Here is a 26,488-nt window from a genome sequence, read left to right on the forward strand (position 1 = left end):
TGATCATACAACTAAGCATAAATGTCATTATTGTGAGGTATCGACTAGAGTGACAACTGCTATTTACATGCAATTATATGCAAGTGGTCTGTTTTGCTCCTATCAAATCTCAAAATTTCAAAACTTAACATTTAAATGAAAAACAAAAAATAAAGCTAAAAACAATTCAAAATATTGGTATAAGAGTATAATAATGATTCTAACATAACACTAAGCCAAACACCAAAAAAAACGATATATATGTGTATGTACAACCACACACACATACATATATATGTATATGTATATATATATATATATATATATATATATATATATATAGGTATATGTAAGGTGGAAGGACCTCACCCCCTGGATCTGGTGTTCTGCAGTAAGGACCATCTCCCTCAGTTGGACTCTTGAAGACTTCTGGCGTGTGGACGTAAGTTTTTATTCTGATTCATTGTTTATTAAGGTTGACAGCTGCATTTAGAGCCTGTCTCAACTCATCCTTTGCCTAAATCTGTCGCTGACAGTTGTGAAGGGCAATATATATATAGTACAATGTAATACAACAATAACAGCTGTACTAGTAAACGTTCCTCAAAAGTTTTCTCAAATAAGATACTCTCATTTTAACATGATTTTTCTAAAGATTAGGGACCAAATGGTGAATAGTTTTAGAATTATATCTACTAAAAGGCCTTTTGCTTACTAAAAAAAAAGAAAAAGTGTGAACTATACTAATCAGAGGGAAATTTTGATCATCTTGATAATTTAGAGGCTTTAGAAATTCATAAGGTTGCGCTCTTGAGAGTAAGATAAATGGTGCAGAATTGTTTTAGCATGAAAAGATAGATATGAGTAAAAAATTAGTTTGCTTTTACTCCAGATTGAAAGTTGTGGAACAGTCATTCATCATCACTTAGTCAGGTCAGTCTCATAAACTAACCACTACAATACTTTTAAAATATAAACATATATGTGACCCTGGAGCACAAAACCAGTCATAGGGGTATATCTTCATGGAACATGATCTTTACTTAATATCCTAATCATTTAGAGAAATTTGACCCATACAATGTTGACTATTGCTACAAATATACCCGTGCTACTTATAACTGGTTTTGTGCTCCAGGGTCACATATAAGTTAACATTTTTCCAGCAGAAATGTCTTACTCGCTATAAAACAGTGCAGCCTCTGTAAATGTCCACCAGAGGAGGCGCTCTGCTGATGTGAGATGACACTTGCCTGGGCTAGCATGAGGTTTGTGGGGCATCTTTGTGAGGAATTCCCCATGTAGGCACATGACGTACATGCAGACCCCTGAGTGCTGGTCTGTGAGAGGGAATCCCGGCGTGGAGGCGGTGTCCACAACATGTACAAATATTGTGCATGTTTTCTCGTCTCTGTGGTTGCTATGTAGGCTGCCACGTGTTCGGTGCCTTTACGTAACTCTTTTTTTCCATCTTAAAATACGAAATGTCTCATAGTTCACATGGAGAGACTTTGTGAACACATTTAGACGCTTGGTAAGAGGCTTGTGGAAAATAACATGCCATTATGTCCTAAGGGAATATTGTTATGCTGACACAGTGACTAAAACATGTACTTTTTCTGTTCAGTATAATATTTTAATATATCGAGGGGTGAGAACTAGAAAGGCGAGAGCCAAAATAAAAAGTTTACCATAGTTTGATCTGACTTTGTGTGCTGATTTCAATTGTTTATTATTAAAAATGTGTTCACTCGTGGATGACTGTACTTTTGCCAGTAGAACGAGCTCATTAAGGGCTTTCATTTGATATAAATATCTCCATTTCACCAAAAATGTCACCTACGCCCTTCTGGTTCTCACCCCTCTATATGCGCAATCTTTATTTTTTAATACTTTAAGCACCTGGTTTTGTTTAAGGAAATTGTTAGGAGTTTCAGTATAAACTGCAGATGATTATAATGATTTATGTTTACTTGCTCAATTTATGAGGTGGATCTCAAATGCGTGTATGTTCACACAGCCTCAGTCACCTACAAACTTGCAGGGTTCAGGATTGAAACCAGCCATGAAGAAATGTCCAAATAGGGGGATGTTAACGTTTTCCATAAAGAGATTACGTCAAATCCTGAACTTGGACTTTAGGAAACTTAACGGACCCGAGGAAAAGATATTAATAACTCCTTCAAGTCCATCCCACCACCACATTCTTCACCACTGAGTCACAATGTAAACCAGCTAGCAATGGAGCGATGGGTGGATTGCCTCTGTTTCTCATTTGTGTTTCTTTCCACTAAGAAATTTAGGAAAGAAACGGGGAGATACCCTTCCTCTCTTTCTTCACAAACCTGAAGGGTTACACACACACACATATGCTTTCCCAGGTTGTGGGGTTGTGTGAGAGAAGAGGAACAACCCAGGCATTGAGTAAGATGTGAGAAAAGTTATAACACAGCCTCTGGAATGACGAAGAGCTGGAAAGTATAAGCGAAGAGAGGAACGGGTGGTTGTGCTGGAAGATGGAAAATGGTGGTATGGGGTTTTGGCAGGGAGATCTGTGACTCAATGTTTATCTGGCCTGTCACTGAGCAACTGTACAGCATATGTGTGCACAAGACTGCAGCCTTTCTGCCTGCTAGTGCCTCCTTTCCCAAAAATCCAAGACTCGTAAAAGGCTCTTTACATAGAAAGGATACCAAATAGGCTTTTTTTATTAGTGAGTAAATGGAGAAAATGTTAAATATCAACCCAGGGATGTAAAATTAAATGTTATATAAGCTGTTTGTTTTGAGTGAGGATAGCATAATCTTGTTAGAGACATTTGATTTGTGGAATTTTGTTATTTTCTAGCAATAAACATTGCATAAACACAAAAATTAAATATAATAATAATTAAAAGGAAATCGAAAACTTAGTACGGGCTAGCTAGTTTGGCGTAAAATGTTGGTTTATAGTTTGTACAATTTGTTTTCTTCTTCAACACATATCAGTGTTATGCTTTTACAGTGCAGTTCTTTTTGTAAAAATGCCTTTTCAAACCAAAAAGGTACAGTCAAAGGGTCTTTATTCAGCTCAATATATTTACTGTGAAAACACTGGTTAACTGAAGCAGTCAGTGGAACTGTTTACAGTAGTCAGTAAGAAACATACGTTAGTGACACACGTTCATAGTATGCATAGAGCTCATTCTATAAAAAAGACAAAAAACAAAACTGATCACATATAAAGCACATCTCATTTTCGATTTTAAAAGCAAAGACAGCAACATACTAGTAAACTGATTTACATGTGCCAAAAACAAAGCATCAGAAAGGTTTTCACTTGCCTCCTCAGGTCTGCTGTCAAAGGAGTTTCAGAGTTTTAAATGCTTCTCTTGACTTCACATTCTGATTTAGCTGACTACATTAAAAGCCACATGGAAAAATGTGTAAAGCCAAGGCTATAGATTTCTACAATGATGAAAATACTGTAAATCTCTGTTATCTACAAGAGTTTTTTTGCTATCCCTTAGTTCAGGAGCCATTATAAATTCTATAAACTGAGTCGTGTGTAACATTTCTGGATGTGATGTCATATGATTTTACCGTCAGGAAAAGAATGGCGACAGATGCAACATTCCTTCCTAATGACTGAGACCAGTCTTTGGTTTATCATCACAACGCTCTTTGGCTTCCAGCTGGGAATCTTTGAATTGTTGCATTTGAACCAAGAATACAAAGTAAGACATTAATTGCGTGTTACAAAATGACCAAAGTACAAAATGGCACAAAAATACAGTGAACGGAGATGCACTGCAGCTGTTGTGGAGCTGGACAACATGCAGGAAGTGCGGAGATAGATCAGTGGAAGCCATGTGGGCGAATTGTCTAAGCATCAGAGCCTTTTTGTCGGCGCTTGGACGGAGGTACGAGACGGGCAGGCAGCTCTGGGGGCAGCCCATGACCATCAAGTTTCACTTCAATCAGGTGGCTGGCCAGGGCAAACTCCTCGTCATCCAGCATGCCATCGCGATCCACATCTGAGAGCTTCCAGATGCGGCCCAACACAGAGTTTGGCAGCCGTGTGCTCACCATCCAATCTTTGGCTTTGATGCCACTTAGCTTGCCTTCGTTCGGCGCTAGGTTGTAGAAGATCTCATCATACTTGGGCTTGTCCTTTGTCACCACCCATTCCTCATCTTCCTCACCCACTTCACCATTTTCATCCACGGTCTCTCCAAAGGGGTCACCTTCCACAAAGGGTCCGGCACGGGTTCCCAAGAAAGCCCCACCTTGGACCCCAAGTTGGATCCCAGCCTCTATTTCTTCCTGCCTAAGAAGGGGCATGAGTTTGGCAATGTCGCTAGACAACAACTCATCCAGCATAGCCATCAGGTTGGGCTTCAAGGCTTTGAACTTGTTGAAGTCATGTGCCATTAGCTGCTCCTAAGGATAGTGAAGAAAGACTCTTTCAAGCAATAGAAATTGTGTTTTAACCTCAAAACAATGACCAGGTGGTTGCACTAACCTGCATCTTGGCAGAATCAGGGAAGTCTCCAGGAGAGATATGATGCTGTAGCTGAATCTTGGAGAAGATGACCGGGAGCTGGTAGATCAGGTTCTTCTTTTTATTGTCCTTCCTGAAGACAGACGGCATCTCTTGCTTCAAGTAACTGATGATATGGGCATGTACCTATGAATGAAGTAAATGTAGACTCTATTGACTTTCATTGTATTGACACAAAACACTGATATATTATTCAAAATATATTTTTTTTGTGTGTGTGTGTGTGTGCGTGTGTGTTCCACAGAAGAAAGCCATACAGGTTTGGAACAACGTGCAGTAAGTAAATGATGACAAACCCTTGGATGAACCAATCCAAGTGTTTGCATTTGATCAGTTTTACCTTCTGACATTGTCAACAAAACAGTTATTAATGATAGTTTATCGTACCCTCACAAGACGGGCCCTCTTGACCAAGTCATTAAGTTTGCGTAGGGCTGCATTGCGTGGCAGATTCTGGATATCAGCAAACAGGTCTTCCTCCTCCAATTCAAACAGCTTGCGATTATCGGACACCATAAGAGGTTCAGACCAGAAGGATCCGATGTACACTCTCAGAACCTCAGGAGTACCAAACACTTTCCCCAGAGACCACATTAAAGCTCCATACACCCGCATGAGCTGCTGGGTGTCAACCATATCAGCCTTGTTCAGCACAACACGGAGTTTGTCTTCATTGCCCTTGAGGGCCCCGATAGCCTCTGAGAATTCATCCGAGATCTCCAACTTGTGAGCATCAAAGAGAAGGATGATCCGGTCCACACGTTCAGCAAACCAGCGGAGAACTGCTGGAAAGTCATATCCTACAAAATGAGAGAAGAGGTAGAACACAATTAATAAACTGAACAAAATAGACTAAACTCTTCAAAAAAAAGTTTGTGGTGATTAAACCCACCAGCTCTGAATTGATTTGAAGCAAGAGAGTACTTGAAAATCTGAAAAAAGGGCAACTTAAATTCTACTTTAATTCTTTAATTGTTACTTGTTGGTTTCGGTTTAGTTCCTGTCTGACCTTATTTGGTATTTCCTGTTCTCGTCTTGTTATTCTTCGCTCATTTAGATCACCTGTTTTGTATTAATCATCTCGTTTGCTCCTTTGTTTCCTATCCTTTATAAGCCTTCAGTTTTGTTATGTTCTTTGTCTCGGTTTAATGTTGATTAATGGAAATCGTGTGTTTATGTTCATTAAAGACTCCTTTTCGTTTATGCCAGCGTTGGGTGCTTATTCCTACAATTACGACATGTGACATTAATAAGGGAATGAACTGCAAGAAGCATTGCAAATAAAAAAATCTAATTACAACCAACAGTACAATATACAACTATCGGCTACCGTTATAAAATACAATACATTTGATGTTTCAACTGTTCTTGTTTCCATTTTAACATTGACTTCTCTGATTGGCGGGGCTCTTTTCAGGTTAAACTCACACTGGTTTGTGGATTGTAGAGAAGCATACACTATTGCTGTACAACAGGGGTCTCTAATTCTGCTCCTGGAGAGCTACTGTACTACAGATTTCAGTATCAATCCCAATCAAACATATCTGAACGTGCTAATCATAGGTTACTTAGTAATTACAGACAGGTGTGTTGGAGCAGGGTTGTAGCTGGAGTCTGCAGGACGGTAGCTCTCCAGGAGCATGGCTGGAGAACCTTGGAGCTCATGGTAGGCTTGTCTTGAATATTTGTGCCAAGGTAGCCAAACCTTCACCTGGAGGGCTACCTTCCTGCATACTTCACTTCCAACCCTGCTCCAACACAAATAATCATGAACGCCTTAATTAGCTGGATCAAGTTGTTTTTTTGACTAGGGTTGAAGCAGCAGAGTTAACCCTGCTCTATGGATTGTAATTCTGGAACCCAGCTGTTGTGCTCTAATGAAACTATTTTCAAATTTTAAGACCCTATTAGCTCTTTAACGATCTTCTGGGTGATTATGTGCACGTTGCATAAACAATATATACCTAAATAATTATGACAACAGTTGAATCCTGCAGACTCCCCTACATCCCCCTAATACATGTAATACCTTCACATTCCTTCCCTTTCCTCTCCCTGTCACACCTTAATGGCTCACTTTCCCAGTCTGTGCGTCACTTCAAGGAAAAGCAGACATCGACCAGAGAGGTGCAACACTGATAAACTAAGATTACCCAATGATGTTCTCTGTGGGAGAGCCTAGAGAGAGATCCTCTACGGTTTACTCTGAAACATGTCTCAGATCAGTATTGTCATTTTTAAGTACTCCAGTTAATACCAAATATCTGCAGTTTCTCTGAGGGTCTTTATGGGGTTAATTCAGTTTTAACTGTTTAAACAAAGTATTTTTGAATTTTACTGGTAGAAATAGTTTGAAAGGCATATTGTGGAGTATTGTAGAGTTTTCACAGGGGACTAGGGGAAAAGGCTAATACCAGTAATAAACGTTCAACACTGAATTAAAGAGACATTGTAGACCAGTTTAAATTAAATTGGGAAATGGATTGAAATTTGGCATAAAATACTTCCAAACCCCTCTCCCCCTACTTTTCCAGTCAGCTTACCTCGACTCACTCTCTGTTTAGCACCGGAGAGGATCCCTGGGGTGTCAATGATGCTGATGCTCTCCAGAACCTGGTTGGGCATCTGAGCACACTGGAATCTGTCAGAGACAGAGAAGAGGTTTAAACACATCTTGTATTGCATTCAGTGAGCGAACCAAACTTAATAAGTTAATTATTCCTCCTAGTTGAATGGGTAAGTCAATTAAAGACTTAATGTTGTTAAGTGTTATAAGTGTCCAAAATTGTGTAAATGCGCTTCAGAGGCACTGTATGTCTCATCACGTTATGCACAAAACAGCTGTGATTTGATTCCTTAAAAGGGCACAGCACAATTATCAAACATTTAGGAGCTCTTTAGTTAAAATCACTCTCCCCTGAGAAAAGCTGAAAAAATGATCCATTACTCCTATCACAGCTGTTGTGTGTGATCTAAGAAGCAGACTTCTAGCGTCACTCCTCCTAGGCCGATCCATTGTGTGGAAGTGGTGCTTGAAACACACAGGGCTTCCTGAGGGAAAATGACCAGCACTGCCAAAATCAAACAATACTTGCCACTAATGATCTGCGGCATAGAAAAACATGGTCTCTTCCTGCTTTATTTGAGTTTAACGAGTGGAATGCTTCCCTGGGCAGGACGTAGGAGAAAAGAAGTTCTCAAAACATGTTTGCAAAAATACACCCAAAGAGACCGGGGTAAAACTGGATCTGATGAAGACTCCCTGGCACTTAAAACAGTGCCTCCTCTGGTGCTAACAGACAACCGCAAGCTAATTATGTTGAAACTCTCTTGGCAAGGCTAATGAGATGACCTGGACTTGAACTACAGCTTACTTTCCTCCCACAGTTTGGCTACTGTTTAGTATTTTAATACCCAGCATTGCTCACTTCACTCACCAAATTAATATTAATCATACAGTACAGAGGACCAGAAATGACTTAAGTATCATATATATATATTAGAAAATAATGATTGACATGTATACACTCAAATGTGTTCAAGGTGTAAGGAAAACACCAAGTACTTTTTACTGTTACTACAGTAAAACTGTTACTGTTACTGTTACTACTGTTACTACACATGACATTAAATTGAGATCTGTTAAACTTTCTGATCATTTGTGCTACATGAATGCTACTTATAAAGTTAGTAAGCAATCACTCAGAAAACACTTGCAACTGCATAAGCTAAAAACACCTTGGTAACCTCATAGCAATGCTCTGGCAACCACCCACTACAATCTACCATAGTGCAAAGCACCATTCACATTATCTTCAGAAAATGCAAAAATCTTCTTCATAAAATGTAAAACTCATAAATATTTGATTATGTAAAGACAACTTTGAAACAAGGTCTTCTCTTTAAACTTAAGTCTGAATAATTGCACGTGGCAGTTCTGCTTTAGGCACATTAGCGATCATTACCCTCTCTTGTGATATTGCTCCCTTCCACAAGTTTTCCACAAATAAGGAAAGTCCCTCCTACCTTAGAAATTTGGCACGGGTGCTTGAAATTCCGTAGAGCAAAAACTAGCACACTGTTTCTCTGTTATCTTCCCTGCGTGCCCAGAGTAAGCAGACGGATCAGTCGACACATTCTTCCACACAACCCACCCTCATTTCTCATGTCATGTCGTACATAGCAGCTCAGTGTAACATCTGCCTGTATGACTCTATTCACCTATTGAGGAAGGTGTTTCCGAAGGGGTTGAGCTTGCGGAAGGGTTTGTTGGGATCTACTATCAGGGCATTTCCAGGAATGATGCCCTCCACGTCTCCGTGCATAATAGCGGTGAAGCAGTCAGTGGTGGGCTCCGGCCCTATACGACTCCCTGGGACGTCCTGTTCCAGCAGATACCTGCGTTGACAGAACAAAGCCATGGTTACTGTGTTGACAGGATAGTTTTTAATAACCTAGTGGTTTTTATTCTGTCATCTACTAGAACAAACAAAACACTGTGGAACATTTTGGGTTAGTTCAGCTATGCATTTCCATCCAGTAGGCTAAATGACCTACAACCAACCCTTGAATTTAATACTGGGTTCAAAACCAAAGTTATATAGACAGAGAATAAAAAGAAAATCACACCTAGTGAGCTCCCAAGAACCTATCCATGGCCATAACCACACCATAGTTTTAGCTTCTGTCAAACATACTACTGTTACTTTAAAGTCTGTGTAAAGCAATATTAAATAGGCCTATGTGTTCTGAGTTAGTCACACCAAACAAAAATGTTATTAACCACCCAGCCAAATCTGAATGATTAAAAAAAACAACGCCAAGTAAATAAAATAAATTGTCAAAATCTTGAAATCTGGGGGCGTGTCCACTGTCGGAGCTGAAACCACGCCCACTCGCGGGAGAGCTGCCGCCTCAATCGACTATCAAATACCGCTACAACCTCAATGGATGCTTCTTCTAGCATCTTAACTGGATTTTCACAGCCATATAACAGGTAATATGCATTTACAGCCTAGCTAGTAAACTGTAGGCTGTAGTAATTTAAGGTAATATCAGTAACTCACGACTGAGCGGCGACCCACTGCTGCTAATGCACTCTAGTTATATTGTTAGGGCCATGCTTAGTGGCTCAGGCCCACCCAAAAAATCCTCAACACAAAATGGTGAAAAACTGTTTAATGGTCTAACTACACAATTCAGTACTACATAGTTCACAGTCTTTGTAACGTGTTTTCAGCAATACATTTCAAACATCTATAATGTGTTGCTTTTACACAGACTTTAAACCCCTTAAAAGCCCTAGATTCAGAAAAAGCCCTAGTGAAATTACTTATGTAGGATCTTACTTGATGAAGGTGGTCTTTCCTGTGGAGTACTGCCCAACCACTAGCACCATGGGTTTGTTGTCAAAGTCGGCGTCCTCCAGACTCGGTGAGTGGAAGTCATGGAAGCAGTAGTACTGCTCCAGGGGCAGGAGTTTCTTTCGATAGAGTGACTTGAGGCCCTCAGTCACTGTCCTGATCACCTCAGGGGCCTTCTTGACATTCTTGCGTCCCCAGCGTGACATCTTCCACTTGCGGGAGTATTCAGAGTTTCCTTTGCAGTTAATTTATGGCTCTGTTTTGCACTGTTTACGTGTCCTCCGGGATGACTGTGGAGACTCTTCTCTTGAATTTATATAGTGTACCCAAGTGTTCTGCCTCAAAGGTTTACAGTAGTTAAGGGATGTTTGCTGGAGTTATAAAGCAAACTATAATATACAATGTTATATAACTTTTAAGCCCCGAGTTTCTTCTGTTTTAGTAAATGAATTTTTTGCCTGAAAAACATAAAAAGGTAAACGGAAGGTTCAATGGTTAAAGGTTATATTGTATACTGGCATTCTGTTTCTTGGGTAACAGGCCTTGCTCCCATTAAAATGCATTATCCTCTAATAAAGAATCTAAAGAGACGTTTTCAGCCTACAGGGCAAATAGAGTGCATTGTCCATGCATGTCCCTGGAAAATGTTGGAGCTCATTTTGGAAACACTTACACACACAAACTCTGGGTCCACAAACACACATTCATAACTTATTTCCGTACATTGAAAAGAGTGAGCCCTGGTTTTTCCAGCAACGGCTTACAGTGGAAAGTTAAATGAGTGAAGGATTACGGTGTGTAAAGGGCTGAATACACAAGTGATGCATCAAACAAAAGCGTATTCAGTAGTTTTTGTTGAATCCTGACAGGATTTTGCAGTAATTCCACTAATGAGCATTTGGCTCACCGTGGATTCGAAACACTCCCTACAAACACATCATGCTCATCAAAAGGACTTATTCTGAATCAAAATGGAGTTCATGCAGAAGTAATTGCATGTTTCTCATGTCAAGATTGAGCAAAATTTAGAGCATCTGAAAAGACACTAGTTGTGTTGTAAGAAAAGTTCAACTTTTGCACAGCTGCCTTGGCAAAAGCATGATGGTTGGGACTTGACTTTATGTAATAAGACTCACATGTTGCGCAGAAGACGGAAAATGCCTTGTGGCATCCTTCGCCTCAATTGCAACACAGACAGTTGACTTCTTTTGGAGAAGCCTTGAGCTTCAGTTATTTTCCAGAAGTAATACAGAATCAGAACACTGACGTGCCAATAATCGGAGGAAAGGCCAAAGGCAGTTACTCCCTTGTTTGGACCTTTTCTTGGTTCATCATTGCATGCATCAACTACTCCAAACTTTATTCTGAACTATATCTAATCAGAAAGGGATTTTAAAGTGCAACACACAAAGCAAAGGTACAATCCAAAAAGTCAAAGATTTGTCCTCTTACCTGGAGAACGCAGAGTCTCGGATTGAAGAGATGATGAACCTTAACGACTCTTTCTACAGCCCTGGAGGTGTTTCTACACGTGAAGATGTACCTTAGAAGAGCAATCTTTGTTCAAGGCACCCAAGTAGCACCAAGTCAAATGTTTCAAGTGATGGTTCTTCTCTGATTTTTCATGTATTTCAGATGAGAGGTCTTGATCTGATCTTTCTGTGCTTCTGACTCCTCCAACAAAATCAGCTCTAAGGCATGCGCACAAGTACTGCCTCTTTCCCTGCCTATGTTTCTCTCTGCACCTCTTCTTCAAACACTGCCTGACACAGAAGCAGGGGAGAGCCCTGGACGGCAAGTTATGACAATGGGTTTAAACCAGGGCGGGGACAGGGAGTGAGGGGGTGCATCAACAAGCTAAGGTGGAGTCAAGCGTTTTATAGGGAGTCATTCATTTACATAAAGTACTGCCTGCAAACGTGAGGGTGTGGTGGTGCTTGTCTTTCAGTGGACGCTGCACCATGGGGCAATGTATTCTATTATGATTTCTTTGGCTTTTGTTTGATCTAAGAGATCTGTTTACAGAGCAGATGTTCACGTGACTCTTGACGCTGGCATAACAGACCACCTTTGAGAGACCTTTTGTGCCTCTCTGACTCAGACCCGATTAAGCAATGCCACCTACTGGCCAGTAAGATCATTACATATACACAATGAAGTCAAATACATTTCTAGCTATCAGCCTTGAAAAAACAACCAAGTCAAATGGCAAACAGAAACAAGTGATTGTTTCATAAAAGCAAGGTTTAATTTACAGTTTTACTAAATGTACAGTTTTTTTAAAAAGTGTCATTATACACAATAAATACAATACAAAATTAATCTGTAGTACTATCCTTTAAATTCTTACAGTTCTATTTTCTTTTTTCTCTTTACATTATTATTGTTCTTTTTTTTCCATGTCATTGCTTTCACTGTGTTTGCTTCTGAACGGTTCAAAGATCTTTCAGTGATTCTATCTTAAATGTGTAAAAGTGTCTGAACATACATATGCCTACAAAAATAGAAAAGAAAAAGCATAGGGAGGCTTTGTGTCTGGGAACTTTTCACACTGTACTTCAAAGATGCAAAAATGGCTGGTTTTTTAGATATTCAATAACCCCCCCCCCCCCGCCAAAAAAAAAAATTAAAATGAAATTTCTTTGATTAAAAAGGTGACCACATTTTCTGTGCTGTGAATGTTTGATTTGTAAATGTGCTCTTGATTCTGGAATTCACCTACATTTCACTGCTGGTTATACTCTGTATAATTGTGTATGTGACAAATAAAACTCTTGAATCTTGAATGCTTTAAAGCTCAAGACATTTTCTACAGTTCTGGTGACTTTTCTGTTTGTGAATGCTTCATTATTAATTCATGTAGCTGGATAACCAGATTTCATGCCTTAGGGGAGACAAGAGCACTATATTATTTTGCATTAATGAGCCTCTACACAGTGATCACCAGTTCCCGAAAATATAATTTCATGGTAAAGGGGGACCATTCTAACACAGGGAGAAGTGATCCATTATTTTCTCCAAAATAAATTCTCCATAACAACCAAATAAACTACTGATATGACAATTTTCATATCACTTAAAAAGTTCCTGCAATCTGCATACGTCACAGTAATTATAAACATTATTTATTAAATGAATGGTCATATATTTAGCTCTCACAAGTTGAGAGAAATCTTTAAATTGGGAAACCGACGTAGGAACCGTCCCAGATTCGAACCCAGGAAAAAACAGAGGGACAAAATTTTGAAAATCATATCAAAGTGCACTTTTTATACTTAAGAAAGTACACTTAAAGGGCCATATGTAAACCAAAAGAACACATTTCATCAGCACAAACCACAGACAAAGCAAACACAGCTGATCATGGGAAAAGTGTCTCCGTTTGCTTCCCCCATCCACTGACATCCTGCTTTTCAGTCTTTCAGTCAACATCGGCTAAAGGGACTGTTATCTACTGTGCGTCTGTGAAACCAAATTTCCATTTTGTCCTCGACCCCCCACCTGTGGATGCTGAGACATGGGGGCGGACGAGGGTGGTGTGGAGAGGGGAGGCATGGACTGTCTGTAGGAAGGATGGGTTTGGTGCTGATTAGGCAGGTTTTCCCCATGAACCCTCCCTAAAGCCACTTTCCCTGAGCCTCCATGTCCAGGAGGGCCCTGTTGGAGGTTCAGTATACTGTCTATGGCACACTGCAGGTGGTCATTCAGCGAGTCGTCAGGTGGCGGGCTGCCACTGGAGAAACTTGCATTGTCCATATCCGGAGAGTCAGACTTACAGCGTTTCGCAGGAAGTGTGGAGTCTCTGGTGCAGGAAGACTCTCCAGGAGAAGGTGGGCCAGGGGCATGCTGATCCATCCTAAAGGTACCCCTTCCACCCTTTCGGTTTTTGCTCCCTATGCCCTTCAACCGCCCCAAACGGCCACCTTCCTCTGCCTCGTCCTCATCCTCTTTGTCAGAGAACTCTCTGTGATGTTGGTATACATTTTTGATGCCACGGTAGAGGACATCCTCTACTGCTGCGAGGCTCTGCGACTCTGAATGGGGGTGAGACCGCCCATGTCCGCCCTGCCTCTCTAGTTTCACGCTGGCTATCACAGTCCGTTCAGTTTGAGGAGAGGAACCTTGTGGCTGGGGGGAAGCAGTAATAGGGGGTACTGCTGGTAGAATGGGCAACGTATCGCCACCTCCTCCTGGTACTCCCGGCCTGTGACGTGGACTGATGTTTTCACGGTACGTCTTTCGAAGCGGGAGCCGGCAAGTGGTTAATGGTGGAGTTGCCGTGGACGCTGGGTTCCGTTTAACTCCACTTACTTCGTGGTGTTCTAGAGTGCCGTTCATCTGTGCCATAGACGTGGAAGGGGACGATGAAGACCAAGAGGAGGAAAATGAGGGCGTAGGTCCACTAGAGGAAGTTGAGCTACTGGAGGCGGAGCCTGTGTGTGTGGTTACCGTAGTGACAGTGGAAGAGGGGGTGGGGTAAGAAGTTGGAGGAGGAGTTCTAATGACTGTGGTGGGTGGGGTTACATGGGTGAGCTTGACTTTCTGCGGCTGCTCAGGGGGCGGCGGTTGTGGAGTGAGTTGGGATTGGGAGTGAACTGGATCTAAAGCAGTGTTGTGAACCACCTTACTAAATCCCGCCTCCTGTTTGATCTTCAGCTTCAAACCTATTCGCTGGCGTGCCTCGTAGGTCTTGATGGGCGGTTTGCTGGTCCGCTGGGGAAGCGCGACGTCATCATCATCATCAGCAGGGCGGGTGGACGGAGTGCGGCTGAAGGAGGCGCTTGGCGTGGCTGGCTCTGCAGATGGCCGGACCACAGGAGCAGGCGTAGGCGTGGAGCTGGTGGACCAGGATACCGACGCTCCCCCTCCACCTTGCTTAATCACCAGCTTGGTAGGAGGGAAGAGGGCAGGAGTGGGGGCAGCAGCTGGTGCAGGGGTTGGGGTTGGAGCAGGGGCAACGGCTGCAGCTGGAGCAGGTGCGGCTCCCACAGGTTGACCTGCACCTGCTGCTGCTGATGATGATGATGAGGTTCGTACAGAACTCAGCTCCACCTGTACAGGTCTCACTGCACTGCTGTCCAGCAAACAGGAACTGGCCACAAATTCTTCTGTAAAGAGTAACATATGAAGGTGATTAGAACAGCACACATCAGAAAATGCACGGTTCATTCCCGTTTACAATTCACATGCTTTAATGGTAACTTGTATTGAACCCTAGTCATTACCTGGTTTCTCCTTGGCCAGAACCCTGTCCTGACTAAGAGCAACCTTCTCCTCCTGAATGAACATCCGGTCAATCATAACCATCTCTGCAGAGGGCCCCAGCCTCTGCTCAAGGTAACAAGCACACAAGAGACCAATGAATTTAGGGCTCACAAGGTCCAAACATTAAGAGAGATCAATTGAGTGAGATTTAAATGATACCTTTGATTCCTCAAAAAGCAAGTGACGATATTTATCCACCATTGCTTGCGTGCGCTTCAAGAGTTGGCATGAGACGTTCTCAAATTCATCATCCACTGGACAGAGAAGTGTAAAGCCAGAATTACACATCAGCCCCGAAGAGGGTGCCACACAACTACGCTACAGGACCGTAAAAGAGTGTTCACAAAGAGTTGTGAACATTTACCTTTGTGGTAGTCTTCCGGGGATGAAGCCATGCCTTGGTACAAGTGGTACGGCAGCAGTCGATGAAGTGTGTCCTCAAATGAGCGGAAAGGAGAGCTGTAGTCAGGATGGAGAACCGAGCCTTGCTGTTTTCGCAGCTGTTCCAGCATCCTACAAACAGATACATGAGCATGTGGGTAAGAAAATGGCTTTAATGGTTCAAAGACAGAAAGACTTTTTGCCTTTGCCATTAGGAGGTCATGACAGTGTGACTGCCTGAAGAACAATGACACGAAAGCCATATTTTTGTGCAGACTTTAAATTTTTAAGGCTATGGTCTTTAACTTTTGATCAGTTGATGAACAGCCTGTTTGAGTTTAAATGCATTTTCAATAAACTGCCTATTCTCTATTTTTTGTCTCTTGCTCCTGTTTTTTCTTTTGGCATTTTGAAGCAGTACTTACAACCTGGTTATGATCCACCAGAGCAAAATGCGAAGTCTTAAGATTTTTGTTCAGGTGTGTATTCTCAGCTTACACTATGTAATCCGTATGAAATATGCACACAGGCGCATCACTTCTGCAGAGATGACGAGTCCGTGTCGCCGACTTCATCTCTTAAACCGAGAACAAAGAAAGCACTAGTTTATCAAAATATTAATGCAGTCTCCTTACTGTTTTTCACTGACACATTCATAATAATGACTTTTGTGATGCGCTGTGGCAAGCTTTATGCTTGTGCTTAAGCACTTTTTAGGCTATGTAGGCAATTAAAGGCTCCTAATAATGATTTAAATGGTTTATTAATAAACGTGCAATTAGATGACTAATGCTTAAAATGAACAACTACTAGTCGACCAGAAAAATCCTTAGTCGAGGACAGCCCTAATATTTACAATGTCATAAACACTTTTCTCTCACTTCCCCTAACTGTCGTGTGCGGAAGACACTCCGGGCAGATGACGTAGGACATATGTTTGGGGAACAAAACAAAACGCCGGTCATGAATTAAAATACAAAATGAGGATTTGTGAAGAAAAATGTAGGAGGGTTTCGAAATAGGCCAAGAGGAGACTGGTTTTCCTTTTCTGAAGTAAGGAAACTTTGCTTCCTTTGCTCATGTAAACAAACTCGTGCGACAAGCATATCACTCAGGCGCATGTGCTATGCCTACGTCATCATGTTGTAAATATGGATATTCTTCTTACAAAAATGTATCAACAATTGCCAAAAACAGAATTTTTTTTTAATACAACTCTGATTGGATTCGTCTGAAAGAAGAAAGTCATATATCACTAGGATGCCTTGAGGGTGAGTAAAACATGGGCTAATTTTCATTTTGGGTGAACTAACCGTTTAAATGTCATTTTCCCATCATTTATGGGGTTATTCTTGGATTTAATAACATTTGCAATTTATGCCCTGTATACATTAGGGGGTGGGAAACTTCAGGCACTTCACGATCCGATCCGATTCTGAGAGTCACGATCCAATTACAAAACGATTCTTGATCTACATTTTTTTCCCAAATTAATTCTTCTGCTGTGCAAATACCTCTTTACAACTTTACATTTTAACCAAAAGTGCAGTTTCTATGCTTTTTGTTTATAGTTGGAATCTCTGTATGTCAGTACTACTATCTTAAAAGTAGGGCTGTGAATCTTCACTGGTTTCACGATTTAATTCAATTACGATTATCCCTATCAACTCAATATCAAGATGCATCACATTCTCAGTTTTCAATATTACTGCACATGGCTACATTTTCATATAAACTTTATATCAAATTTATTTTGTGCAAAATGTACTTATATATATATATATATATATATATATATATATATATATATATATATATATATATATATATATATATAAATAAATAAATAAATAAATAAATAAATAAATAAAGCAAGCAGGCCACTTTTTAAAACAATTACTTATTTAAAATAAGTGTTCTTTAAGTATCCGAAAGTTTACAAACAATAGTTATGGGTTTTTCTTTTTTTCCCTCAGCATTATTGCCGTTTGATCATTACTGATGAGATCATAGACAGCGGCAGCTTTAACAGACTGCATTCAGACTACACAGATCTATTTCGATATACTGTATCAGATGTTTTGTCCTGCTCCGAAAACATAACTGGCTGTGTGTACATCAACTTCGTATAAAAGTATTCGAAAATGCATTTAACTGCAGCCGCAATCGAGCTTCAGGACAAACAAACACAAAGCGCATGTGAAAGTCGGCATAAATGAAAGCATATCTAAAACATATCTAAAGAAAACACAGCGGGTGGAAGCACACACTGTCAAGCAATGTGCACGTCTCACAGCGGAATTTCTGTGCAATGAAGCCCCACAAAAAAAAAGCAAGCTCAAAATCGATTCAGAATCGTTGAAGAGAGAATAGCGATGCATTGGAGAATCCATTTTTTTCTCCCACCCCTAGTATACATTATGTATATATTACCTAGCTTCTTTGCTTGGTTCCATACTGAAAGGCCTTTTTAATGTTGAAGTCTGTGAAAAGACGAGATACCAAGATTACCATAAATATAACATCATCCAGTTCATTTTAATAGTCTTCTGTAATGTGATTTTGAACCTTACCTGTGTTTGGGGAGCAGGTAGTGGAGGCGCGGGCATTTGAGAGAGTGCAGCACCTAAAACCTGTATCTGCAAACCTGCTTTATTCAGAGTCAGCCCACCAACTGAACTTATGACTCCTGGCTTTGCCTGCAAACCAGAGTCAAGAGTGTTCAAAACTGAGTTGAGATCATTTTACAATATCTTTCCTGCAAAGGTAAATTGTCCAGCTGTAAGCTACTGTAAAAATACCAACAACTACATTTCTCTCACCTGAACAGCCTGTGCAAGGTTTGGAGTCGTGATTCCCTGGTTCACTGTAGCCCCAGCAGACACAGCAGAAAACACTTGAGTGTCATTTGCACCTAAGGTGAAGATAACACTGTAAACATAGGAATATTTGAAAGTAAACATCTAAAGGATACAAATATGCAATCCCCACCTGTAGTAGAGGACTTGACAAGCACAGACTTCTGCTGCAGAAGGGACTGGACTGGCGCTTGGATTGTGCCACTGGCCGTTGAAGTTGCAGCTTGGACTGAAGGCTGATCTGGCATTTTGTTGAACTGGTTTGTGGCCTGTTGCTGAGAGGCTTGGGCTTGAGCCTGAGCTTGCTGCTTAGCCTGGAGAAGAATGTTTTGCTGGACCTGTATAAATCAAAAGCACACAGACAATCATTTAAGTAGAGTTCATATGAAAAAAAAAAACCTTACCCATTACCCTTTTCTTCATAGTAAGTAGTCCTGCCCACAGTGACACCTAAACGTTAACAAAGCTCTGCTCTATATAACTGAATTAACCAATCAAAAATGTGCTGATGGGTGATTTTGTCAGTTGTGGCAGTATTTTCATTTCAGTGCAAACTTTATCATTTTTACTATCTGTTAGAACACTATATAAACTATAAGCTGATGATGCATTACCTGGTGAAGCTTTTCCAAAAGCTGCTTTTGCTGAGGAGAGGGCTGCGTGATGGATGACATAGTCTGCATCTGCGCACTGACCAGCTGAAGGTGATGCTGCTGTTCTGCAGTCAGCCCCGGCACCACTGTCACCTGCTGTTTCACCACTGTAGCTGGCGGCGAGCTCACAGCAGGCTGGAACTGGAACTGTGCAGGAAGTGGCTGTGGAGGCTTCGGGGAACACGAGGAAGGAGGTATGTCTGGCTGCAGGGGGGTAGGCTGAGTCTGAGGAAGAACTTGAGACTGGAGCTGCACTTGTATCTGCTGAGGCTGCTGCTGCTGTTGAGGTGGAGGGGCCGGCTGTGGTGGTTGTGGAGAACCTCCGATCTGATTGTGTATGATAAAGAGGGGCGGTAGAGAGGAAGGCGTGCAGGAGCGCGAGGGAGTCTGTGCCTGAGACTGAGGCTGGGGCTGCGATGGAGGCCGAGATTGCTGGTGCTGGTGAGGAGACTGGATCTGCTGCCCAATGGTTATGGGAGAAGCTTGGGCAGGTTGAGGACTGTCAGTGAGAGTGGGTGTTGGTGCAGGGGTGACCACAGGCTGAGATGGGGAGGCGCTTTGGATCTTTATAGTCTGTGAATGTGCTGCCGATGGAACCTAGACAGCATAAAAGGAGGAGGAGGACGAAGAGAGAAAATAGTCAATGGATGTTTGGTTAATCAGCCATATTTTGTTGAATATTTCTAATTCATCAATTTGGGAAAATGAATTTTTAGGGATGCACTGAAATTTCAGCAACAGAAAGTGGCACCTTGTTAACAATACAAAAAAATACTTTCAACAATCACTTCAACAGCAATGTGAAAGTGAAAAACACCTTACCAAACTAACATTTTGCAATACTGACATTTCAACTTTTCAATTCTGCACAGCAAAAAAAATTAAAATCAATCAACATTACATAGGAGAAATGCATTCAGGAAGATCTGTATTTTTATGTTTGTTTGAGACTTTTCCTCACTTCTCTGAAATATTTGATAAGTTTTAAGATAAAAGGGGAACTTCATCGCAAACCACAAAAGTTTACAATCACAGTGTGAATTAGGCCAGAACTTCTGTAAAAATGTATCAACCAGTGAAGCAGAGACATTTTACAACAGGTAGATAGGAACAGCAGAAAAGACAAAACAATGCTTAAATAGATACCCAATCCCAGGTGCTTCTGAATATATTCTACATTACATTTTTCTATGAGTCACTTTAGGAAATGACAGAACATCGGGTAACTCTAAATGGCTTCATATTTCATGTTGTTTTCCATTTAATTTTAAGCAGTTTAATGCCCTAATGACGAGAACACCAATAGCAAGAGTTTATTTATATTAGTGTTGTACAATTCAGTTTCACAATCATTTTTAATATATGCAAATGGTACCAAAAGCATAAGAAAAATAAAACGGTATCTGAGTTTCAGTTTCAGTCAAGAATTTCATTTCAGTGCATCACTAAAACGATGACTAACTTGCAATCATACCTATAATGTGCAGAAACAAAAAACAGCACAAAAAAAAACACCACACACAGCAAAAATACACAAATACAAGAAGGATAATACAAAAGCAAGAAGAAATAGAAAGGAAAAATCTCTTTTCAAAATCTCAAAAAGACTACAACAGCTTAAGTAGTAAAATGAACAAATTATGTAAACCATACATACTCATAGGTACTGATCTAACATTAGTGCTTTCTGGATACACACTATTGGGGGGGGGGGGGGGGGGGGGGGGGTAAGACAACTGACATGAGGACATAATTTTTGCAGAGAACAACAAAAATTGGTTCACAGAGTACAGACAAGAAATAAAAATAGTAAAAGTCTAAAACTAAAACTGATTTGCTGGTAGAGGGCAAAGGTAAATTCGGGGCAGCGAGCAAGTAATCAAGATCAAATCTTTGAAAGTGATCTTGAAAGGAATTAATTTAATTTCTCTTGGGGAGGCTGGGTGGTGGTGGGAGGGGGGACTGATTGAGGTTAAAAACAGCAGTTACTGAACGTTTGGGTAGCAGAGGTAGTGAGTAGGCTGAATGTTAATATGAATGGACAGGGTGAGTGATAAAGATTTACAGCAGAAAAACTAATAGGAAGAGCCATTGCTCCATCATGACATGCCCATGGGAAAATGCACGAAGATGATGCAAACACACAACCGAAAAATAAAGTCCCTAGAGTTTCATTATTGCATGTGAAACCATTTGAAGAGCAACAACTGCACTGCTATTTGCATCAACCCATATACAATTAGTGTCAATATAGTTCTGCAAGCTTCCTATTAAAAAATGATCGTGCAAATGACAGGAGGAAAGAAATGGATATTGAGGAGAAGATGTTGCATGCAATAACAGTATGGATTAACGGACAAAATAAACCCACTACACTATAATTATAGTATCAATGACAGAAACGGATTACAGTGCAGAAAAAAGACCTGATAAAAACACAGGCAAAAACAAGAGTGAAAATGAGTGAAAGAGCAATAAAAAGGCATCCAAGCCTGAGCAATGACAATAGAAAGACAGGGGGACAGAGAAAGAAAGGGAGTTCTGCTGGGAGACAGTGGTCCAATACGCAGCAGTGGCAGCAACAAGTGGGTGGGGCTTAGTGCGGAGCATGAGCTCATCTACCTTGTTAACCACTGTTGCCATGTGGGCGGGGCCAAGGGAGGGGCTGGGACTCTGCCTCTGCCGAGTCTCGGCTAACAAGTTGTCATGGCCTGAAGGGGTGGGACCAGAACTGCTGCCGCTGACGATAACAGATGCAGGTACACCCACAGCGGCAGGTGGGTCTTTCCCTGCTTGCTGCTGTTGGTCCTAACATGGGCACATTTATCAGTTGAGGAATGGGAGAGGTAAAACAATCATCCAAACTGGTCAGAGGTCAGCTTGGGGATCAAATGTTGTTATGTTAGCTTATTAGCAAAGACACACAGTTTGCAAACAACAGATAAGGTTTAAAGAGAGCACACTGACCTGCTGCAGGAACATATGAAGGGACTCCTGACTAAGGATCATGCTGGAACCAGGTGATGTGAACAACACCTTTCCTGGGCTGTGCTGGGCCTGGGGACCCAAACCCACCATTGAGGACGTGGACGTGGCCATAGTTGGGGATGGAGATGAAGAGGAAGGAACCGAAGTTGCTACTGAAACCGATGGAGTCGTCTGAACCGTGAGAATTGAGGGCTGCGGTTGGGTCTGTGCTGGTTGAGCAGCAGGGTCCGTAGAGCCGCCCAATACCGTGATGCCCTCTCCTGGCTGGCACGGCGCCATGGCCGTCGATCCGCTGCTACCGTTATTAGGGATGCCACCAGATTGCTGCAACGTCTGTAAACTGACTGCTGGGCTAAGGCTCTCCACAGACAGGGAATTCTGTATCGGCATGCCCTGGATGACCGTTTGTACATGGCCCGTTACCGAATGGGCTTGTGTCTGTGTTTGCGCCAAGGACACTGGCATTTGGAACATCTGACCGGGCTGGAGCTGGATGTGTCCAGAGAGAATATGGGCGGCACCAGGGTGGCCCTGCGAGGCCAACACCTGACTCAGGTTGATGTTCTGATTGGCTGTCAAGATCTGATTAGCGATTAACTGCCCTCCAGGCCCCTGACTGGTAATGATGTGACCCCCGGGATGCTGAGTCAGGATCTGACCTCCCGCCTGAAGCCCCGGTAACAGGAACTGGTGGTTTTGGCTCTGCAGGACAGTTTGCGAGGGAATGACAATGCTGCCCTGTTGGTTTAACAAGTGAACACTGAGCGGTTTGCCTGACGTTTGGGGGCCCTGTTGCTTAAAGAGCGCTTGAGAGAACTGCGGTCCCTGCGACGTGGCCTGTGTGCTCAAGACTACGTTTGAGCCAGGCTTCCCGAGGAACGTGACATTCTGAGCAGCTGATACTGGGATTTGCTGCACCCCCAGAGCCTTATTAGCGTCATTTGGCAGGGCATGTGGAGCAGGAAGCTGTTGCTGCTGCTTGAAGACTTTGGGTTGGATGGCACCCCCTTGCGGAGGTTTGGGCTGTATTGGCGTTGGCGTTCGCTGGATGATGACATTCTGCATAATTTGGCCTTGAGGCTGGGTTTGAGATCCAATTCCTGCACCCAAAGAGGCATTACCAAAACCCACAATGCCACTTGCAGCAGCCATTGTAGATGCACTGTTGTTGGTATTTGTGTTGCTTAAGCAAACAGCCGGCCCATTTAAGGCAGGGGACCCTAGAGTGGCCTTGCCCCCTTGAATTAAAAGTCCTCCCCCTGAACTCAAAACAGAGCCTCCAAGCCCAGCCTGCGTTCCAGCGCTTGCTGCCTCAGGCCCAGGTTGATGCAGTTGGTAACCACCCATGGTTTTCGCCAAGATCTGCTGCCCAGATGAATTTATGGTCATTACAGTGGGTTGGCCCACAACTTGAATTTGTCCAATGCCCAATGGTCCAGACTGACTGCCATTCGGTAAGGCCTGAAGGCTCGAAATAGGTTGAAGGGTTACATTTCCAAGCCCGACTTGTTGCATGAATGGCTGGACGCTGATAGCTTTGTTCATGACCTGGGATTGAAGCTGCAGGCCTGGATGTGCCAGGACTGAGCTGAGCATGTCAGGGGTGGCATTAGAGGGTGCAGTAGGGGTGCCTTGGTTTGGAAAAATCTGAGTTGCACCTCCAATGCCCACCCCAGACAGGCCAGCATCAGGCAGGGGTTGGACCACCTGCGTAAGGCCAGTCAGCCCAAACTGACTGAGGTCGAGCTCAGCATCTGCCTCTTGAAGGCTCTGCTCTGTGATGTTTGCCTCTGCCAGGCTCTGCTGCAAAATGTCACAAGGCTCATGATTTGTCCCAACACCATTGCTTCCGTTGTCTCCTCCTGGTGATCCCCCCAAGATGTCATCTTCCAGGAAGTCCAAATCAACGCTGACTCTTGGAAGGCCTGGCTCATTTGTCGACAGCTGAGCCTGTGGCTGGACCTCAGGAACGTGGCCCTGGAAGACACAGAGAGACCAATGTTAGCTGTTAAACCTCGCCACACATTCAGAATGATGAAGGAATAAAATGGCAGGGATGGATCTGGGATGGTGGTAGGCCTCAGGGACTGACTTCTGTAGATGCAGATCTGGTGCACAATGCATCTGGCGCGGATGGCGGGTCTGAGGAACACGTGCTACAAAAAAGGATGGAGACAGGAGGTCGGCACAAATGGGGGATATTACTCACCCCAGTGCTGGAGAAGAACGAGCTGGACGGGTCGCTTGAGCCATCCAAAAGGTCATCAGTGTCCAGCTACAGACAGACATACCCAGGATAGGACAGGCAGAAATCACCACAGCACACAGACAGGCGTGTGAAAGCGACAGGGATCAGATGCATAAGGGGCAAATAGACAGACAAAGAGGGAAAGGAAAGGGAAGAGCAAAGTGAGGACAGTGCACCAATCAACAAGAACAAAATGCAGGCATAACCAAGTTAAAAGGCCAAGCAAACAGGAAAGAAAACAGGAGTCAGAAGACAGGAAAATTTGATTAGTATGTCATATATGTGAATTACCCAAAGAGGAAAAAAATCAGGGCTGAAATTAAGAGGAGCAATTATGTTCTAAAGAAAAGATAAAGCTGGACAACCGGTTGAGGGGCAGAAATGTAAAAATAACCCGGAAAAGGATCGGGAGGTTCAGGGAATTCTTGTTGGGTGAGTGTGCTGTGCTTTTGTGATTTATCTGGGTTACACTTCCAAAGTGGGATTTCTGCCTTGCCCCCCCTTCCCTTTCACTTCAGTACTCACTTGTGTTTCTGATCCATGAAGAAAATCATTGAGTGCTTGTGGGTCACTGTACAAAAAGAAAGATGTTATTCAGCTGGGTATTCCACGCAACTAACATTCAAACTTGAAGTTATGTGCAAAGTTATGTCATTTTTGCTACAACTTACCAAATTACATCTAGCAAGCACCTGCCATCTTCATCATCCATGTCAACTGTAAAACAAAAAGTGCACAAACATTAACCCTGTGAACATAAGTTGGACCATGTGCACTAATGAAAACAAAGTAGAACATCAATTAGCATAAAAGTGAAAACATGATCAAATTTATAAACTGTGATAAAATCACAGTTCTGACAAAGATGTGAATAATATTAAAAGCAAAAATGCAAGATAAAGGCAAATGCTGCCAGTTAAATTAAACCAGTGAGTGTAATGTGTCAAAAAATGAAAGTAAAACTGTATGAAAAAAGAAGCATGACATGTAAACAAATCAGCAAGCTTGTGGTATTATCCAGGCACATATTTGTAACAAAAAGCATGTTAAATCATGACATTAATATTACGGTTACACTGTTCTGCTGAATTTAAGCGATTTACGTTGGACTACAAATTCGTTGTTGTGTTGATAATACAAACGTATGTTGAAATATAAAGCATTCTAGCGGCTTTACGAGGGACTATTACAAGATAAAACGACTGAATGTTTTCTCATGCTTTGAAAGCAGCAGCTGAACTTTAGTGCACTGTCTGTTGCGCGAGAGAAGTTAGAGAAAAAGCGCGCGCATCACCTCACCTCACACACAGAAAAACAGTCAAATATCACTGTTTACAGACTCACAAACTCCAGTTCTCACCAATTAATCACAGTCACAGTCTCGATCTAAACAAATCAAAACCACAAAATGAGGAGGAGGAGGTAGGCGGGGACGCCACTAATGTTTGTTGGGGGTAAAACAGTGTCTGTGAAGAGCACACAGACCATTATAAACAAATATCAGCGAAAGCTCCTGCTGTCAGAGGTCTGTTTTGGGTTATTTTGAGAGCATCTCGCACCAGAAGAGCATGATTGGACCTGCAGGACACGGCGGTTATTTTCGCATTTGTGAAGCTGTAACAACTCGCTCCACATTCCCTCTGCTGCAAATGCATTTATTTGCAACATTTTTACAAGTTTATCCGCACATAACGCCTTTAATTCGCTTTTTTAATCGCTCGCTCTGCTGCAGATTCAGTTAGCTGGGCTAGCTAGCTTCCTAGCTGTAATATGTGCGTTTACAGACGCAATACGAACAAATCTGACAATAACTGGCTGTAAACACGTAGTATTTGTGCCGTAAGGGCGCATTCACTGGAGCAATGCACGTAACTGGTGAATATTCGGTGTCCGGGCTCCAACAGACGCAGTTGCGTAGCCTATCTTTATCCTGCTAAATATGAGTTTATGTTGGAATACTCTTGGATCAGGGGGGTATGTTTGGGAATTCGCTGTAAAACCATCCTGTTCGCAGACCTATGCAGCGGGCCGGCTAGATGAAGCAGGACGAGGTGAGGTCTGCATGCGAATGTTGCAGTAGTTATTGAGAATTATAGAGAAATTACTACATTGTATCAAACTCACCCGAGACGATAAAGGTGCAGGCGGCGCGGGGTCTCCAGTACGGCCCTGCACGGGCTCCGCGTCAGGACCCAAGCATAGCGCTCACAA

General features: G+C 42.3%; 2 protein-coding genes across 3 annotated transcripts; both read right to left on the reverse strand.

Annotated features, from left to right (window-relative positions):
- Positions 1-2,657: 2,657 nt before the first annotated feature.
- Positions 2,658-11,660, reverse strand: LOC306888769 (EH domain-containing protein 2-like). The gene is made up of 7 exons (XM_079447209.1): positions 11,337-11,660; positions 9,870-10,342; positions 8,743-8,919; positions 7,065-7,162; positions 4,909-5,321; positions 4,483-4,647; positions 2,658-4,400 (listed from the first exon to the last, which is right to left on the reverse strand). The coding sequence occupies exons 2-7, from the start codon at positions 10,088-10,090 to the stop codon at positions 3,843-3,845; spliced, it is 1,632 nt and encodes a 543-aa protein (XP_079303335.1). The 5' UTR covers positions 10,091-10,342; positions 11,337-11,660; the 3' UTR covers positions 2,658-3,842.
- Positions 11,661-12,114: 454 nt separating this feature from the next.
- Positions 12,115-26,453, reverse strand: LOC306888628 (BRD4-interacting chromatin-remodeling complex-associated protein-like). 2 transcript variants are annotated; one of them, XM_079447066.1, is made up of 14 exons: positions 26,402-26,432; positions 24,949-24,994; positions 24,803-24,848; positions 22,009-24,006; positions 21,664-21,849; positions 19,003-19,638; positions 18,522-18,726; positions 18,353-18,444; positions 18,104-18,229; positions 17,964-18,013; positions 15,514-15,662; positions 15,309-15,403; positions 15,110-15,212; positions 12,115-14,992 (listed from the first exon to the last, which is right to left on the reverse strand). In XM_079447066.1, the coding sequence occupies exons 2-14, from the start codon at positions 24,987-24,989 to the stop codon at positions 13,332-13,334; spliced, it is 5,388 nt and encodes a 1,795-aa protein (XP_079303192.1). In that variant the 5' UTR covers positions 24,990-24,994; positions 26,402-26,432; the 3' UTR covers positions 12,115-13,331. The 2 variants fall into 2 exon arrangements, with proteins under 2 accessions (XP_079303192.1, XP_079303193.1); XM_079447067.1 differs by having other exon boundaries at positions 12,164-14,992; positions 15,110-15,215; positions 26,402-26,453.
- Between the last annotated feature and the right edge of the window lie 35 nt (positions 26,454-26,488).

The sequence above is a fragment of the Barbus barbus genome (genome assembly GCF_936440315.1).
Source record: "Barbus barbus genome assembly, chromosome: 22".
Lineage (NCBI taxonomy): Eukaryota > Metazoa > Chordata > Actinopteri > Cypriniformes > Cyprinidae > Barbus > Barbus barbus.

Excerpts from the sequence above, each read along its gene's own strand:
- LOC306888769 (XM_079447209.1), bottom strand. The coding sequence starts at position 10,090 with ATGTCACGCTGGGGACGCAAGAATGTCAAGAAGGCCCCTGAGGTGATC. Across the intron at positions 8,920-9,869 it reads GGAAAGACCACCTTCATCAA|GTATCTGCTGGAACAGGACG; the intron begins GTAAGATCCTAC and ends CTGTCAACGCAG. Across the intron at positions 5,322-7,064 it reads TAAACAGAGAGTGAGTCGAG|GATATGACTTTCCAGCAGTT; the intron begins GTAAGCTGACTG and ends CTCATTTTGTAG.
- LOC306888628 (XM_079447067.1), bottom strand. The coding sequence starts at position 24,989 with ATGGATGATGAAGATGGCAGGTGCTTGCTAGATGTAATTTG. Across the intron at positions 18,230-18,352 it reads ACCTTGCACAGGCTGTTCAG|GCAAAGCCAGGAGTCATAAG; the intron begins GTGAGAGAAATG and ends TCTGGTTTGCAG. Across the intron at positions 15,663-17,963 it reads GAACCAAGCAAAGAAGCTAG|GATGCTGGAACAGCTGCGAA; the intron begins GTAATATATACA and ends ATCTGTTTGTAG.